Source organism: Zingiber officinale, chromosome 4A, assembly GCF_018446385.1.
Source record: "Zingiber officinale cultivar Zhangliang chromosome 4A, Zo_v1.1, whole genome shotgun sequence".
NCBI classification, from domain to species: domain Eukaryota; kingdom Viridiplantae; phylum Streptophyta; class Magnoliopsida; order Zingiberales; family Zingiberaceae; genus Zingiber; species Zingiber officinale.
In genome coordinates, this window is record NC_055992.1 from 114,076,451 (window position 1) to 114,091,804 (window position 15,354).

General features: G+C 36.6%; 2 protein-coding genes across 7 annotated transcripts; both read left to right on the top strand.

Annotated features, from left to right (window-relative positions):
• Nucleotides 1-299: 299 nt before the first annotated feature.
• LOC121973573 (transcription factor bHLH123-like) lies at nucleotides 300-2,161 on the top strand. 4 transcript variants are annotated; one of them, XR_006109667.1, is made up of 7 exons: nucleotides 302-586; nucleotides 684-1,005; nucleotides 1,086-1,196; nucleotides 1,305-1,370; nucleotides 1,442-1,507; nucleotides 1,588-1,893; nucleotides 1,997-2,161. XR_006109667.1 is itself a non-coding variant. In XM_042524975.1 (6 exons), the coding sequence occupies exons 1-6, from the start codon at nucleotides 393-395 to the stop codon at nucleotides 1,822-1,824; spliced, it is 996 nt and encodes a 331-aa protein (XP_042380909.1). In that variant the 5' UTR covers nucleotides 303-392; the 3' UTR covers nucleotides 1,825-2,161. The 4 variants fall into 4 exon arrangements, 2 of the variants coding, with proteins under 2 accessions (XP_042380908.1, XP_042380909.1); XR_006109668.1 differs by having other exon boundaries at nucleotides 1,588-1,884; nucleotides 1,999-2,161; XM_042524975.1 differs by having other exon boundaries at nucleotides 303-586; nucleotides 1,588-2,161.
• A 3,731-nt stretch (nucleotides 2,162-5,892) lies between these two features.
• Nucleotides 5,893-14,934, top strand: LOC121970643 (WD repeat-containing protein 48-like). Of its 3 annotated transcripts, none has more exons than XM_042521473.1 (18): nucleotides 5,893-6,050; nucleotides 8,127-8,251; nucleotides 8,379-8,537; nucleotides 9,368-9,430; nucleotides 9,509-9,598; nucleotides 9,730-10,023; nucleotides 10,131-10,228; nucleotides 10,749-10,784; nucleotides 10,940-11,060; nucleotides 11,148-11,387; nucleotides 11,683-11,778; nucleotides 11,896-11,961; nucleotides 12,096-12,134; nucleotides 12,231-12,365; nucleotides 12,567-12,928; nucleotides 13,654-13,747; nucleotides 14,216-14,407; nucleotides 14,519-14,934. In XM_042521473.1, exons 2-18 carry the CDS (start codon nucleotides 8,153-8,155, stop codon nucleotides 14,615-14,617), a joined length of 2,283 nt encoding a protein of 760 aa, XP_042377407.1. In that variant the 5' UTR covers nucleotides 5,893-6,050; nucleotides 8,127-8,152; the 3' UTR covers nucleotides 14,618-14,934. The 3 variants fall into 3 exon arrangements, with proteins under 3 accessions (XP_042377407.1, XP_042377406.1, XP_042377409.1); XM_042521472.1 differs by having other exon boundaries at nucleotides 5,895-6,050; nucleotides 8,136-8,251; XM_042521475.1 differs by having other exon boundaries at nucleotides 5,895-6,046; nucleotides 8,136-8,251.
• Nucleotides 14,935-15,354: the final 420 nt, after the last annotated feature.

The window sequence follows — 15,354 nt, forward strand, 5'->3', positions numbered from 1 at the left end:
CAATATTCCTTTGTGCCCAAGTAAATAAAAATATGTAAAATTTCACTTTTCTATTTCCTTCATCCCTGTGAATATTCTAGTAGATTATATATTATCCTCAGGTTTTTGAAGCAAAAGTATTTCTAAAACTTTGAAGCGTAGACTATAATTAACTGAATCCTAGAGAGGAAAACTCAAAGAACATAAACTTAGGGAGGCAAAGTGAAATTCCCTCGAATTAAAAAGTCCATTAATGATAGTTTACAACAAGTTCCAAAGACTTATAATTATTTCATAGAAATAAAATGCTCCTCCATCTCTTCCACTTCAGCTTCCTCTTGAAGCTCCAATATATATAAATATATCAAGCCCTCAATCCATCTTCCAATCTTCTTTCCATCAAAGCAACCAAAATGATGAGCAATGGAGGCAGATGCAGCTGGTGGAGTTCTGCTGATGCAACAGAGTTGGGTGGTGAGGCTAAACCTCATCCCCAATCTTATGACGAGTCCTCAGGCTCAGCTTCCGGCAGCTCCATCACCTTCCAAGAACTCACCCCTCATTCTTTCATCGATTCCTCCTCCATCTCCTGGACTCAAGCCTTACTGTACGCGATCTTTGTCAGCTTTTCTCGCATGGTTTCTGATTGATTAATATTTCATGCGTGTATATGATGCAGTTTCATGAAATGTATGTACATGCAGGAATGGGACTGAAAGGCCTGAGACTTTTCTCTCCATGTTGCAAGATCAAGAGCTCGGTTCGAGAACCTGCACCGACAAGCAAGATCATGCATTGGTTTCTGCCATGGATCAGGATTTTTTGTTTCAGCAGTACGGTTTCAGCCACGGTGATGAATCCATCAACCGCAGCAGTGTTAATCCAAGTTCGTATTGTTCATGGCCCAAACCTCTTCTAAACCAAGAGGTGAACAACCAGTTGCAGTTCATCACCGGCACCAGTACTGATGCCAATTCAATCTTCCATCCTCCTTCTCGAGCCTCCAAAACTACTGGTGGCAGAAAGGTAGAATTTTATTTCTGATATAATGAATTAATACATTAGTATTTTGGCGCCTTTAATGATTTTGTTCTTTGTGTTCACAGATGAGTTCAGTAACTCATGACGCATGCTCTTCTTCCTCCACCAAGAAAACAGGAGGTGATCAGAAAAGGCCCCGGATGGAGATGGCTTCTTCCCCATCACCGGCCTTTAAGGTACGGCCTATCGATCGATGACATTTCCTTAGATTATGATCCATCATGTATCTTTAGATCTCTTGCTTTTGTACTATCTTGCCTTTTGTTTTTTTTTTTAACATGTAGGTCAGGAAAGAGAAGCTAGGGGACAGAGTCACTGCCCTTCAGCAACTAGTTTCACCTTTCGGAAAGGTATATATTCCCTTTAATTAACTTAAGAACGATCAACATCTGCATTAAATCATTGATTCCATTGATATTAGACTGATACCGCATCAGTTCTCCAAGAAGCCATTGATTACATCAAATTCCTTCATGACCAAATTGGTGTAAGCACTGCATACATTTTAGCTTTTCAGTATCTATAGCGATCACTAGCTTTATATGCGTTTGTCTGATTGAGCTTTAGGTTCTAAGTAGTCCCTACTTCAAAGATGGGCTTTCAAGGAATCAAAAACAGGTGCCAAACCTAATGCAGATGATCAACAATCCGTTGAGGGAGGACTACGATGCCGCGAAGCAGTTAGGACTGAGAAGGCGAGGACTATGCCTGGTCCCGATAACCGTTTTGTGCCCAGTGACCGGGGAGACGGCCGGTGATTTCTGGCACCCTACTGCAGCTTTGTTTGGAGGAAGCTTCAGATAGAGCATGCAAGAGCCAAAGTAGAAGAAACTGATTATTGAATAAGCTAGCATTAATTAACCATGTTTGAGACCTGAAAGAGCAGGAACAGATGCTAAATTGGCTGGAAAGTTGAGTGATTGCTGAATTTAGCAGAAAGGGGGATGAGGAAGAAGGAAATGGGTGGGTTTCTGTTCCTGTTCTTTGAATTGATGCAGTGTTTGGAGCGTAAGTGGAAGGCACAAGCCACTCAGCACTTCACCATCATCCTTCTTGATTGAAAATGCAATTCAATAATGTGAAGAAGTCATAATTAATCGAGTACAATTTTTTCATAAATTTACTTATTTATTTGCTTTGAGATCTTGACTTTTGAGTTGTGTATATGGAATGATGATAGTGTCTCAGTCTTCCTTTTTTGGGGGGCAGAATTCTGAGTGGAGGACCCCTTCAGCGTTCTTAGTTTCTGGATGATAATCTTTTGACTTTAAGGCTTAGTCATGACAGAGAAAACAAAAATGGAAAGAGAAACAACATTTTTATTTCCTGTTTTTAGTTTCTTGGGAATTTTTTTAATATAAAAAGAACAATTAGGAAATTTTTTAAAGATATTTCTATATCATATTTCATATAAACTTAGAATTGTGTTGCGACTCAATTGATCTCATTACTTTGGAAATCACCATCTCTCTTATTATATGAAATTATACTAAAAAAAATATCTAGCATTTTTTAGAATTAATTTATTATGATATGGGACCAATGAGAACTAACACATTTATGATTGTATTTCTTCGACTCTGCAAATATTTCAATAAAATTACTTTAAAGATAACAACAACCATTAATCTTATTATCTAGGTTGATATTGCTCAATCAGGCCAAAAACTATAATCAAATAATTAAAATAACTTAATTGTCAGATTTGATGCTAGTATATTATGGTTATTAAATGTAGATTTGTTATATTAACAGTCTTCCTAGTGCCGGTCCTATGGATATAGAAGGAGCTACATACAGGTACATAGACGTCAGATACATGGTAGGGTAAATCCCATGTCATCAGTTCATGGTTATTAAAGCTCTAATGAATTTTCAATGATATCAAATTATATGCACTCCTCGCGGATTGGATAACTGGATTGGATAACAATATGAATAATTTCTTCAATACGTTTTGACATCAATTCTCAGTAGGTGTAAAATGTTCAATTGAATATCTAATCTTTTTTATATAAAGGTCGTTGTGCTATGACAAAATATCCCTTGTGATTTACCTACGTATATTTAACTAGGGGGTCGGAGATACTGTTGGTACAGTTAGCACCAATGATCAAACTTAGATTTTGATAAATGACAAATGTATTAAAGTTAGATATTGTGTTTATCTAATTACTTGCTTACCAAGTGCACAGGACTTGACAAGTCTAAAGGACTTGACGAGTCTAAAGGACTTGACACCAGGCTAAAATCTAGATAGGTTTGTTGGACCTGATGAATGATGGGGAAGTACAAATAAGTTAAGAAGTGACATGATATCTGGTGGGAAGTCCAACTGGGTCTGTGGGGTCTGACAGCTGACCAAAGTCCATTTGGATTTGTGGATCTGACAACTGACCAGAAGACTTAGGGGGTCAGAATTAAGCGATTCTACATGGTAAGTGAGGTAAGTCACTGAATGAGAGTGATCCTGTGAGGATGAGTCCCAGTTAGAGACGTTAGGTGTTGGTCCAACTTAGATCCATTTTATAAGTCTAAGCTGAGACCATAACTAGATCTTGGCCTTTGATAGACGTGATTTAAATAATAACTACTTTATTTTAATTATGCTAACTCTGTTTTGCAAGATATATTTTATTTTATGGTTTAACTCTTTTTACAGGATTAAATGGTAAAAATCAGTCTCGGATGAACAGTATATGAGGAGCCTTAGATCGGCTCTTGGAGGTGCCCTCAAAGAGATAAAATTGGCGGATAAAACTTTGTGGCACTGAGGTACCTTGGAGCCGCCTCGGACAGCTTGGAGGCACCCTCGCGCAAATAAAGACCGAAGTTGGCGAAGGTGATTGAGTCTAAGACTTTGGGGATCATTTTTAAGCTTGGAGATGCCTCGGATGAGCTTGGAGACACCTTTAACACTCTTTAAAAGTAGTGTTCGACCAGTAGAAGATGCACAACTTCCATACTAGCTTCTACGATTAGTCTGCTATCTCGTCTTCACGCTGCGGCCATACTACTGCTCTACTACGTCGTATTTCTATCGAAAGACTGACACCGATCTTAGTGCATCCATATCTTCATCCTTTGAGTCGGTAATGAATTTCATTATTGTATATCGTTGTTCTTTCTATAAAAGGGAAGTGTAGGATTGTTACATTTTTCCATTGTTATTTCTATACTCGATTTCTTCTTTCGGCGGTCTCGGAAGAGGTTTATAATGAATTATTCATCGATAGATCTGAGAGACCTGTGTCTTGGAGTAGGAGTCACCGAAGACTTATAACTAAGTAAAAAAACTACTTGTTGTTGGATCATGAATTCGCTAGAGGGGGAGGGGGGGTGAATAGCGATTAAAATCGTTTATCGAGTTAGAGTGCACAGCGGAAGAATAAAATCAGAGCAAAGCTAACAAGAACCGATTTTACTTGGTTCGGAGCCTTCGTCGACTCTTACTCCAAGGCCCGCACTCGTTGAGTGCTTTCGATGGACAATCCACTAATAATTCGTTAAAATATTACAAGTAAAAGTACAAAATTTTTTAAAGAAAAGATACCGACAACAATAAGGAAAAAGAAAAGTAGCGCGTTGTCGGAGAAGTTTCGCAGCGTCGCAGGAGCACAACACAACAGAGCAAACGTTGGAAGATGTTGTAGTGAATTGTTCTTTGCTCCAGGGCTTACCCTCTTTATATAGGAGGCTCCGGCGCTCGGATCCCTTTCGGGCGCCTAGAGTGTGACGTAGTCCAGCCAACCGTAGAGCTCCACGTGGCGACGCAAAGAGGAGATAGAATTTGCACTCCTGGCGCCCGACCCCCATTTTTCAACAGCTTCAATTCTCTGCAAGAAATTGTTAGTCCGAAGCACAAAATATATCACCTTGCAAGACAAAGTGTTAGCATAGTTATGATAATCAAACATAGTATTAATTAGATTCCGTCTACCGAGACCGGAATCTAGTCAAGATCTCAACTTAGAGTTCCGAAATAGTTCTAAGTTGGAACGACGCCTAAGTCCCCTTCCTGGGAGCCCGTCCTCACAGCCACTCTCCTCCAGTGACTTACCTTAATTTACCTGCCAGACGTCCGGTTAGCTCTTCGACTCGTCTGGACTTTGTGCCAGACGTCCAGTCAGCCCTTCGACCCGTCTAAACTTCGTGCCAGCTATTCGGTCAGCCCGTCGACCTAGCTGGGCTTCCTACTAGACATCTGGTCAGTCCGTCGACCTGTCTGGACTTCGTGTCAGCTATCCGGTCGACCGTCGACCTAGCTGAGCTTCTCCTGCATACTTGGTCACAGTGTTAGATCACAATAAAACTAACTTAACTTATTTTTATCATTTATCAAAACTTAAATTAAATCGTTAATATTAACTGCGCTAACACTTATGTTCCTTTTCTTTTATTCGTTATTCTGAGTCTATTTTTCTATAGTACTTTCTTAAGTTTTAAAATAACAAAAAGTTTTTTTTTTTAAATGCACGCAATTCACTACTAATCCTTTATATACTAGGCCACCTGGAATGAGCTTGCACACCTGGGATATAATGAAATGATAAAACCTAAGACGTGCACTCTAAATAATAAGGGTTCAAATATCACCCATAACACATTAAGTTTGAAAAAAACTCATGACACTGGACCATTTATTAGATTCATCTGTGCTTTTGATTTACGCCGTGATAGAAATTTTTGTAAAATCAAACTAGTGTAAGAGTTGATATCTAAATTAAAAAAATGATATCAAATTGTGTTGATAATTCTCGCTGGATCTGGGCTTATATGGGACAGGATTTTGATTCGAATTGGGCCTGAACCGGCTCGATTGGAGAAGGACTGGCGAACCAGGTGAACCCGGTTCATCTCGTGTCAGTCTCAGAATCTCTTTCGCTCCGACGGATCGTCTCTCCCGGCGCTCTTTCTTTCTTCGTTCGGTAGTAGACGAGGAGGGCTTTCTGCGGCAGAGCGGCAGCGAGCCCATCGCGCGAGCTCGGAGACGAGCAGAAAATCATCAATATCAATCCTTTTCGGTGTAGGTAAGAGCTTCCCCTCTTCGTGCTGTTTGGACTTCATGTGCCCGTCATGTTTTTCGACGTGAGTGTGCGTTTGGGTTTAGATGATCCGTGGGATCCTTTTCTACTAAAACATGATTTTTTTTATAAGAAGATGAGATTTTGACCTATTGGTGTTATCGTGGTCTGTAAATCAGAATTGAGAGTCAATTTATAGATAGGATCATCCTTCCCTAGATCCTAGAATATTGTCAGGGAGTTCTGAAGAAGATTAAGGAAGCAGTGGAGCTCCATTGGATTCTATTTCTGCAGATCGTGGCGTTGATTCTATTCCTAGTTTTGTTTAAGCTTATTTTCAAGGATAAATCCGTGTTGGATATTTCTCCTCCTCGACTAATGTCAAAACCAACATTTTATAACTATCGGTTGAGATGTGATGCTAAATGTACACTAGGAGAAAAGAGGGAGGTTCTTTACAATAGTTCAATCATCCTTTTGAAACCAGAAAATTGTAAACGATATATTCCTAAAATCCTTACGTTGAATGCAACCTCTGACTTTCCATGCCTAAGAAGTGTGAGTCAGAGTTAGTATCATTTTTAAAGACGTGCCAACTAGTAATACATTCAGACTGTATACGCCTGTTTTCTTTCATTTTATCATCTATAGGAGTTATACCTAATTTCACTTGAATAATAGTATTTTCATTTTTTAAAGTAATACACACATTATTTTTTTTTGTAAATTTTTTTTATCAATCCCTCATGTTGAGGAGATTTTTATACTGTGGCATTGGTAGTGGAGTATTGTATAACTAGATGTGAAATGAGTGTATTTAAGGAGTATGCATGGCATTTATGACTACTGTGATAGAGTTAACATCATCTGTAATTAGCCAATATAATTTATGGTCTGTGGTATGCCATTCATGAACACAGGTAAGTTGTCTGGTATTGGTAGATGAAAATTACAGAAGCTGAGCTAGGTTGTAGGATCATGTTCAAAGAAGACAAATCTGTTGACAAAACGAATCAATTTAATACTAGTGGTGCAAGGAGAAGTAGACTGAGGACAAAGGACTTGCAGCTACATACGAGAGCTTGATGTATACAAAAGGTTCACGCAGCTAATGCCAAGTATTTAGGATTGTTGGAATGTTGTATTGTTCATGTCACACTTTTATGTTTTAATTTAATTTATAGTTCTTTAGGGCACTAAAAAAAAACATAAACTTTCATTTGAATATATGAGAGCATTTATGTGTAGTTCTAATAGATGACAAAATTAGAAAAAAATAGTTTGAGATAGTATGGACATACTTAAATGTTACTGATACATAGTAGAGTTTAATGTATTAGAATAAAAGGTAAAGGGAGGTTGATGCAAACATTAGCCATGTAATAAAAAAATGTGATTTGAATATTACTAGTGATATAACTGTGAATAGAGTTCAATGGATGGATAAGCTTTATATAATTGACCCCCAAACAGTTGGGGCACAACTTGATGAAGATCATTATATATATATAGTCTTGATGCCCTATTTACCTTATGGTGATCACAAAAATAAATAAAAAAAATATACTTGGCACCATAAGATAAGGAGAGTAGCATTCTTGTTATATATATATAGAGAGAGAGAGAGGGAGGGAGGGAGGTTATGCCACATACCTTGTGAGCATCTAATGTATTTTTTTTTTGAAATTTTTTTAGACTTAATATTATATCCTAAGCCTTAAACCCTAAAGACAAAACCCTAAATGGCTAAACCCCAAGCTTAAAAGAAAAAAATACTGCACACTGTACAGTGCACAGCATAACAATAGCATATATATATATATATATATACTTGCAGAAAATTGCAGTATATATTTTCTCTGGAATAATGACCCAAAATTTCCATTTTTTATTTTAAAAATTAATATCATGGTTGATGTAAGATATTAGTGTGACATGCCATATCTTAACCAAAGACAATATATGGTTTCACAATTTAATATTATCAGCATTCCTGAACATTTTCTAGTTGATGCAAGCATGTTCATGCTATATTTTTTTGCAATTCTGTTAAGTGTGATAATCTGATCGTACTTTCAAAAGATATTACAGGAAAGCCTGAAGCTGCAATGCACCGTGTGGCCAGTGCAGGTAACACCTCCAATTCAACACGCCCTCGGAAGGAGAAACGCTTGACATATGTTCTGAATGATGCAGATAACACAAAGGTCTCCTTTAGATTCTTATTGTCCTTCCAGCTAGAGTATATTATGTTCCTGATCTGCTGTTCCAAGATATATTCTGTATCTTGACATCAAAAATATTGTTTCATTCAAATTATTGCCTTTTTTGCAGCATTGTGCAGGTGTTAATTGTTTGGCTGTCCTAAATTCTAGTACTCCTGGTAGTTGTGATTATCTTTTCACGGGGAGCAGAGATGGGACATTGAAAAGATGGTCATTAAGTAAAAATGATGCTACCTATTCAGCTACATTTGAGTCCCATGTAGATTGGGTATTTCTCCATTAAACTTGAGTATATTTCCATTTAACTTAGTTGGTCTTTCTTCAGTTTCTTTTTCCTTGTAATGTATGTATCCCATCTTCATTTCATGTGGAAAACCGGCTAGCTTAGTAACAATAAAAACAGTACTGATTTTGTTGGTTTTTAAGATTGCTTTTACTGGCATTGAACAATGAACCGACTAAACAGTCCAAGATAATCTCATAAAAATGCAAATACCAATGATTTGACTACATCTCCGGGGTATTTGTTCCCTTAGGAAACCGAGTAGATAATCTTGTATTTTGAAGGGAAGCCTTGGCGTAACAGTAAATTTGCTTCCATGTGACCTTGTAATCACTAGTTCAAGTAGTGGAAAATAACCTCTTGCAATGCAGGGGTCCAACTCTTACCCGGGACCACACATTGGCGAGAGCTTCATGCACGGGCTGCCTTATGTTCTGAACATTTTTCATGTGTTAGTTTATCTTATAACTTGCATAATTTTTCTAATACATCAAATGTATTTGGGGTTGATTATGTTGTAGTAATTAATGTACTAGTAAGGGCATTAGTTTGCTTTTGGGGGTATATAAGGTCAATTCATTTAGAGTGGTATATCATTGAAATATTTTGTCACCATTGAAATCTGCAATGAGGCGGTTGGAGGAATAGCCTAGTAGATCTGTAATTTAAAACCTGTTTAGAAGTGTCCACTTTCCATTTGCATTAGAAGTATTATGCAATTATCAACTTAATCACAATACAATATTCACTATCTAATTAAAATCTCTCAATGTTATTTTTTAGTTTACTTTATTTAATCTGCAACTGTAATACAGGTCAATGATGCAGTTATGGCTGGTAGCAACCTTGTTTCCTGTTCTTCAGACACCAACCTGAAGGTTCTTCATTTAAATTTGGTTATTGTTGATGTAAAGAAATTAATCTAAGTTAAATCGTCCTTATTCTTTTTTCCACAGATATGGAATCCCTTGTCTGATGGTGTTTGCACAAGAACTCTTCGTCAACATTCTGACTATATCATTTGTCTTGCTGCGGCTGAGAAAAATGTATTCAATTTAACTTTTTAACTGCAAAAGTAGCTTTGTTCATATGCTGTGGTTGGATACTATGTGTGTAGTTTTTTTTTTTTCTTTGGTATTGAAATTTCTGATTCCTTTTCTACTGTTAACTGTGTTAGAGCAATATAGTTGCCTCTGCGGGGCTTGGTGGTGAGGTTTTCATATGGGACATTGATGCAGCTCTCCATCCAATTGCAAAGTTTGTTGATCCGAAAGAAGACGAACATTCTAATGGGACAGTGGGACCTCCTATTTCAAGCCTACGGGGTATTAGTGCGGGAAACAACATATCTTTTCATAACAATCAATCTGGTGGATATTGTCCAATTGCTGCCAAAGGCCATAAGGAGTCAGTTTATGCCTTGGCAATGAATACCAGTGGAACCTTGCTTGTTTCTGGTGGAACTGAGAAGGTGGTCAAATTCTGAATAAACATGTTCTACATTTGAATTATGGAAAAGAAACTCTTCTGAATGTGGATATTTTGATATTTATTAGCATAACTATTGACTTTCTATAGGTTATACGGGTTTGGGATCCAAGAACTGGTTCAAAAGTTCTAAAGCTTAGAGGGCATACCGACAATATCAGGGCTTTGCTTCTTGATTCCACAGGAAGGTGTGTACTTTTTTTGTATCCTAAGACCAATGCGATTATGTTTCTTAGCTTTCTACTTTTTGGTGTTATTGATCTATTTATTCATTTCAATTGGATTCATGTGAATGTATCATGCAATACAGGATATCATTGGCACTGTCTACTTCAAGACTAATAATAGTAACTACTAAACTGTGTATTAATATGTCTCTGCAGGTTTTTTTTTCTTGATTTTTTGGAACTTTACAAATGCAAGTTATCTCTATGATTTTTGGCTTCTACTCAAGGATCCAATGATTAGTGCTATTGCAAAGCAAAAACTCTCCTTTTATGGGATTTCAAAAAGTTCTGAATTTATATTAATTAATCTTACACTTTTTTTTTTTTGCTGATTGGACTCATTTGATGTTACTTTCTTATTTTGGAATTATTGTTTGACATAAAAGGGCAACCCGGTGCACGAAGCTCCCGCCATGTGGGGTCCCGGGGAATTATTGTTTGACATCATGATGAAAATTTTGTTTGTTAATCTATGTTGCAGATTCTGCCTATCAGGTTCATCTGATTCAATGATCCGGTAAGACATACCCTTATTACTAAATTCTCTTCAATTTGGTTTGGATTTCAGGCATCAATTTTTTTCCCCTCCATTTCATGGATTATCTATCAATAAGCTTTTGCTTTATCCTTAAATTGGTAGTTATTTTTTTTGGTCGTCATTGTTTTCTGTAGTCTATGGGATCTTGGTCAGCAACGCTGTGTGCATTCTTATGCTGTCCATACTGATTCTGTATGGGCTCTTGCCAGCAACCCAGCATTCACACATGTTTACAGTGGTGGGAGAGACCAATCTGTAAGTATAAGAATTCTCACACCTGCCCTTTCTAAAAAATGTTATTTGTTCCCTAATCTGCACACTGTATGATTCTGTTTTTGTTAGTTGTACCTGACAGACTTGTCTACAAGAGAAAGCCTTTTGCTCTACACAAAAGAAGAACACCCTATTTTACAGATGGCCTTACAGGATGACAGTATATGGATTGCGACTACAGCTTCGTCTGTACATAGGTTGCCAGCTGAAGGACAAAATCCACAAAAAGTTTTAGAAAGAGGCGGTTGCTTTTTAGCGGGAAATTTGTCTTTCACAAGGGCAAGAGCTTCTTTGGAAGGATCAGCCCCCGTAAGTCATAGTTTCCACTGAACTCTATGAATATTGCTCCTACAAAGTGCTTTTGGCTATTAATTTAAGTAATCTCTTAAATTTGTCTCATTGGAACAACAACCCATATGATAGCCTATATATGGGTAAGAGGTGCATGGCAGTCTAATAGTTTCTAGTAGTGATTGTGTTACAATATTTTGACCCTGCTTCTATTTTTTGGAACTAGTCCCTAGGAATCGTTATTTACTTTCAGTCCTATTCATTTGAGTTTAATTATCTTATGAAGGATCTGAATAAACCCTTCCTTTTGTAGGTTCCTTTATACAAAGAACCATCTTTCACCATTTCTGGAATACAAGGAATTGTAAAATATGAAATCTTGAACAACAAAAGACATGTGCTGACCAAGGTGAATATGATGTTCTGTCTTATAAATTTTCAATGCACTTTTAGTTTTAATCATTTTGATAGTTGGTTAACTTCTATGCCTCTATTTTGACCTTGCAAACTAGTGACATTTTTACAGGATACAGCAGGTTCAGTTAAACTGTGGGAGATTACCAAGGGTGTTGTGATTGAGGACTATGGCAAGGTTCTTGCATACTTAGGATTACTTTACCATATGTCATAATTAAACATGGTTCGAGAATATATTGGGTGTTTGTGCATTAATACACTGACAGGAAATCCATCTAACTATTCTGCATTTCTTTTCGCACTTGGCAGGTTTCTTTTGATGAAAAGAAAGAAGAGCTATTTGAAATGGTACATTTTCATGCATGAATCATGTTTGATGTCAATGCTCATTTTCTCATGTTATCTTCAACATCTAAGAAACCTTTTGATGTTTATTATTTGTAGGTGAGTGTACCTGTATGGTTTACAATGGACACACGACTTGGAAGTTTGTCTGTCCATTTGGATACTCCTCAAAGCTTTTCTGCTGAGATGTATGCCATGGACTTGAATATGTCAGGAGCACCAGAAGATCTCAAGGTAAAACATTTAACCATTTTTTGTACTATTTGAAACTGACTTTAGTTTCGTAAAGCAACCATCTCTTGGCGATTGAGAATTACTGCTTAATGAAAATAGGGTCACTAAACTAGATGTGTATATGCTATATGACGGACCCAAGTTTTTTTCTTTTTTTTTTTTCGAACATTATTGAGGTGATCTCACATTTGAATTCTCCAGATAAACCTAGCTCAGGAGACACTCCGTGGTTTGTTGGTTTATTGGATGGCTAAAAGAAGGCATAAAGCTGGGTCACATGCTTCATCTAATGGAGATGTTACATCTACAAATGATGTTGTCAAAAATCACCCACACTCAAAAATTGTAGTGGATGATGGTTCAGACAACTACAATTTTGGTATTCTCCCTTCTTTTGAATTTTCTACAGTTTCACCTCCATCAATAGTTACAGAGGGTTCACATGGAGGTCCATGGAGAAAGAAGATCACAGATTTAGATGGAACAGAAGATGAGAAGGATCTTCCTTGGTGGTGTATGGAATGTGTTTTAAATGGCCGATTGCCTCCAAGAGAAAATACAAAGTAACACATCAACTTTTATTGTGTTTTCTGCTCACAAAATTTTCTTTCTTTTCACTTTTCTGCCCCCATTATATTTGTTATATTTGCTTAAACACATAAACGTATGTCTTGCATAGTGAGTTTGACTCTCTTCTTTCCTTCATTTGTAGTTAAATATATTCCTCCAAAGTTAATTATTATTATGTTCATTTTTTTTTTCTTAGTTGACGAACTAAAGGAGGCTTGGCTTTGTTCTCTAAACCACTTTGTTATAGAAGTTTCAACTGCATGTCTGAAGAACACAGGTTAAAGTGACTATCAAAGTTGCTGGTTCTCCTATATGACTGACTACTTACAATTAGCAAACTATAGTCGAAGTTCTCATTATAGATGAATAAACTATTTTTCTCAATAAAAGAGGCTACATTTTAACTACTACCTTTGCCTCATCTTTTTCCATACATTTCTTTTACTTCACTTGTTAGCTGGATCCCTGTGGATTCATGCTTAAATTTCATTATGGAATAAGTTTCTATTTGTTTTACCTCCAAACTTCCATAAGACTATACTTATTCTTTTTCAGATCAGTTTCGTTACTCAGCTATTATTTGTAGAGATGATTTATATGTCATGTTGTTAAGAATGAGAAATCAGATTATTTACATGTGTGCATGAGATAATTTGTAGGTTGTTTTACTTTTCTCAATAACCTTTTTGCCTATATGTCTTTTATTCTTCATTATTAGGTGTAGTTTTCATTTGCAAGCTTGCGAAGGTTCCAATATGCAAATAATAACACAAGGCAAATTGAGTGCTCCACGGATACTGAGGATTAACAAAGTAAGTAATAATGTTTAGTAGTTAATCTTTGTCATACTTCAAAAATACATGATTGTTGTACGAGTTATGTAGGAATCTTTTCTGCACCAAGTTTTTGTAATCCAATCTTGTAGATTCTGAACTGGTTCTTGCGTGCATGGCAGTCCTCATTCCTGTATTCACCGATATCATAAACATCCACTTGGATCCATTTTTGCCTGAAACTTTCTTTCAAGTTAAAATGCAGCGAATCATTATATTACATATTAAAAAAAGTAATTTGTTGCAAAAATTAGGTTAACTATTTGATCGGTGCTATGTTAATTGCAATTTTGAAACACTAAAGCTAGCCATTAAGTTTTAACTACTTAATTGTGTATCCTTTCCTCTAATAAAGTGATCCTAAATTTGTCATACAAAACATCCATGAGATACATGGATGCATGTTGATATTCCTTAATAACTTCTCTTCAATATTACATTTTACAGGTGATAAATTATGTACTGGAAAAGATGGTTCTCGACAAACCATTGGAAGGTGGAAGCTCTGATGGCTCATCTGGTTTGGGATTGAGTACAAGACAGTCTCAGGTTTCTTCAATCGGAGATGTCTCCCTCCGATCAGGGATGAAACCTTGGCAAAAGACAAAGCCAAGCATGGAAATCTTGTGCAATAACCAGGTAATCTCCACGAAGGCCACATTTTTTTTATTTTTAAATTCATATATCAACATACAAATATCATCGGGTTCACTCTTCTTCAATAACTTTCTACTCTTTCGGTGCGGGCAGGTGCTGTCACCCGAAATGAGTTTGGCCACAGTTCGAGCATATATATGGAAGAAGCCAGAAGACTTGATCTTGAACTACAGAGTGGCGCAGAACAAATAGGAAACTTGTAAATTAGATTTAAAAATACACAGCCGATGCCACTCAGTTGTTGTTTGTCTGTCCATTAACATGAATAAACAAACTATTTTGAAACTATAAATGTTGTATTAATAGGTGAATGCCCGGGTCTTATAAATTGTCATATATTTTTGGAACAATTGTGTAATTAAAGGAGTGCTGAATCAACTGACAAGATAGCTAACATTGTATCAAGGAATAAGATTTTTTCCTGCCTCCCGGGGCATGGTGTGGTGGTGAGAGATGTAGTGTTCTTCCATGTAATAAGGGTTTAATTTTTACACTCAACATTCTACGTCTGCATTGTTCGAATTATTTGTGATATTGGAATGTTATGTTAGGAGCTACTTGCACTTTCTGGATTTAACTTAGTGGTTGATGGGGGTTTTCGTGGAATAAGATCTATCGTCTTTAGGATTAATTGGATCACAAGAATTGAATACTAGATTATTAAAAGATAAAAATAAGGTTGTTCCCAATCATCATCACAACTAAAATATGATAAGATAAACACATACTCTTTTAATTTGAATATAACAATTTATGTCTCCATAAAATGTCTATCTAGAGGGTAGCAGACTTATTATAATAGAACAAAATAATAGAACAAAATCAATTCTTGACGGACATGTCTTCAAGGAAAAAATTTTCCCACCTCTTAATTAACTTGATGGTCGAGTTTAAGTTGACCCATAATTTATTTTCTTTCACAATTGTGA

Excerpts from the sequence above, each read along its gene's own strand:
- LOC121973573 (XM_042524975.1), top strand. The coding sequence starts at position 393 with ATGATGAGCAATGGAGGCAGATGCAGCTGGTGGAGTTCTGCTGATGCA. Across the intron at positions 1,197-1,304 it reads CCCCATCACCGGCCTTTAAG|GTCAGGAAAGAGAAGCTAGG; the intron begins GTACGGCCTATC and ends TTTAACATGTAG. Across the intron at positions 1,508-1,587 it reads TCCTTCATGACCAAATTGGT|GTTCTAAGTAGTCCCTACTT; the intron begins GTAAGCACTGCA and ends ATTGAGCTTTAG.
- LOC121970643 (XM_042521473.1), top strand. The coding sequence starts at position 8,153 with ATGCACCGTGTGGCCAGTGCAGGTAACACCTCCAATTCAACACGCCCT. Across the intron at positions 10,785-10,939 it reads TCATCTGATTCAATGATCCG|TCTATGGGATCTTGGTCAGC; the intron begins GTAAGACATACC and ends TGTTTTCTGTAG. Across the intron at positions 14,408-14,518 it reads AAATCTTGTGCAATAACCAG|GTGCTGTCACCCGAAATGAG; the intron begins GTAATCTCCACG and ends CGGTGCGGGCAG.